At 33.2% G+C, this 2,167-nt stretch overlaps 1 protein-coding gene across 1 annotated transcript; it reads right to left on the bottom strand.

Moving 5' to 3' along the window:
* Positions 1-603: 603 nt before the first annotated feature.
* Positions 604-1,676, bottom strand: LOC122556904 (interferon regulatory factor 1-like; the record flags this gene model as incomplete). The annotated part of the gene is given in 1 exon segment (XM_043704157.1): positions 604-1,676. A coding segment is annotated over 1 exon segment (92 nt), but the record flags the coding sequence as incomplete, so codon positions are not given.
* Positions 1,677-2,167: the final 491 nt, after the last annotated feature.

Genomic DNA, 2,167 nt, shown 5'->3' with positions numbered 1-2,167 from the left:
TTTCCAAAAAAAATTGCATTCTTAAAGATAACACCTTGCTCTCCTGTGATTAGAAGGTTGTTAATTATGAAAAAAGAAACAGGTATTATTCATTTGTCCATGAGCTGTTCACCAGAAATTCCTAATTTGGAGGCAAGCCTTGCATGATCCCTTTTAGGTGATAAATAAATGCAAAATATTAAGTCCTATTATAAAACTTAATGGTTCACAATTATTTAACCAAGACATGGAACAGGCAACAATCAGCCCCTTGAGCCATTTCCATTATTCAATACAATCATGGCTGATCTGTGTCCTAACTCCATCCACATATCTTAGTTCCACCTGCATTGACACCATTAGCGAGCATAAACCTAGATTTGAAATAATTAATTGAGCCATCATCTATTGCTTTTGCAGGAGATAGTCCAACATTTTTACCAGATTTTGTATCAAGATGTTTCCTAAATTTCTTCCTCCATGACCTATCTGGTTTTAAGATTATGTCCCCTTTATAGTAGCTTGCTCTAACAACAGAAAAAGTTTCTATCAATTCCTTTCAAAATCCTAAAAACCTTAAGCCATATATGTTTCAAGGAATCAAAGTCTAATTTACGTCAACACTTACATGATCTGTCTTTTTTTATTATGTATCAAAAGTAAATTTTAAGTCTCAAATGCACAACAGCAATTATCTAGAAATATACAATTTCCAAAATATTCACAACTAGGAGTTTTTAACATTGTCAACAATACTATGTTATTTATAAACTTCAAGAAAAAATGTTTCTGAAGAAACAAAAAGTAAAGAAAAACACTCAAATTACATTTTGCTTCATCTGCACAAATCAATGACTACAGCAGAACTTCAAAAGCAAATCAATTCCAATGTTAGCTAAAGCTTTTTCAACATTATAATATGTACATAATTTTTACATTGTGTCAATGGTTTTAATGGCAATTCATAGATACTAAGTAATGCTGTTCTCTATATTCAGTGTTTTTGTGGATGATTTTCTCTCATGATATCAGAGAAACAAACATTTCCAAGATTAGAAGATTTTCATATTTTAATACATATATACAGTTAAACAAAAAAATATGAGTAATATATTTCTTTTTTGCCATGTAAATGTCAAAATTGCAGACAGGTCTAATACTTGCTGACAATATCTAATTTGTATCTGAAATACCTTTAGCTTGCTACTCTCACCTTCAATTTTTGTATATGTGTGTTAAAAACGTCCTGTTGGTTAAGACAATTGATGAAGACAAAACTGAATGAATAATTAAAAATACTTGATTTCACATAGCAGCAAACATGTTAAATGACAGTCATCACACAACAGCATTCTTGGCCTCACTGAAATTGGTTTCCTTGTGGTAGACGCTATTTGCATTCTTCAAGGATGACTCAAACAGGTAGACTTTTAAAACGGTACCACAAGCATGTCTTCAAAATTCTGTTCACATGTCTCGCAGTGGTGATGGAATCTTACTGAAATGGCTGAGGTGATAGCAGTCTCGTTGTCAAGAAAATGCACAAGAGTGAAAACAAAACTTATTTACAAGTACATATTGCTCTACTGCATCACAGCCTTAACTTCAAGTGCAACTAATGAGAGCTCCATTTGGCCAGTTTACTGATTCGATCCAGTTCAGAAGGTCCATTCCTCTGTCTGTAGGAAACTTGAATTCTAACCCACCTACAAAGAAGAATTAACAATATTACTTGTGATATCCAATTTCTTAGTATAAGACAAGACATTCACACATAATTTCTTTCTCTACTCTTACTGGCATTTTTCAATTCTCCTTTTCTTTCTGAGTTCTATGGTTGGCTCAAAGTAAGAGCAAACATTTTGTTTAACATTCAACATGTAGTGACATCTGAAGTTATATTCTAGTCACATCATATTTGGTGCAAATGGACATAGTGACAAGGAAAACGTCATCTCTTCCCAGGCTGTCAACAAATAATAGATTTAAAAGATGGGGAGGCATTGACCTAGTGGTAATATTGCTGGACTGTTAATCGAGACCCAGGTAATGTTCTAGGGACCTGGGTTTGAATCCTGCCATGCTAGATTGTGGAATTTAAATTCAATGATGATCTGGAATTAAAGAGTCTAATGATAGCCATAAGTACATTCTCAATGGTCTGGAAAAACCATGTGATTCACAAATC

Source organism: Chiloscyllium plagiosum, chromosome 14 (assembly GCF_004010195.1).
Source record: "Chiloscyllium plagiosum isolate BGI_BamShark_2017 chromosome 14, ASM401019v2, whole genome shotgun sequence".
In the NCBI taxonomy this organism is placed as follows: domain Eukaryota; kingdom Metazoa; phylum Chordata; class Chondrichthyes; order Orectolobiformes; family Hemiscylliidae; genus Chiloscyllium; species Chiloscyllium plagiosum.
The sequence above is the reverse complement of the archived record's forward strand: the minus strand, read 5'-3'. Positions and strand labels throughout refer to the sequence as shown.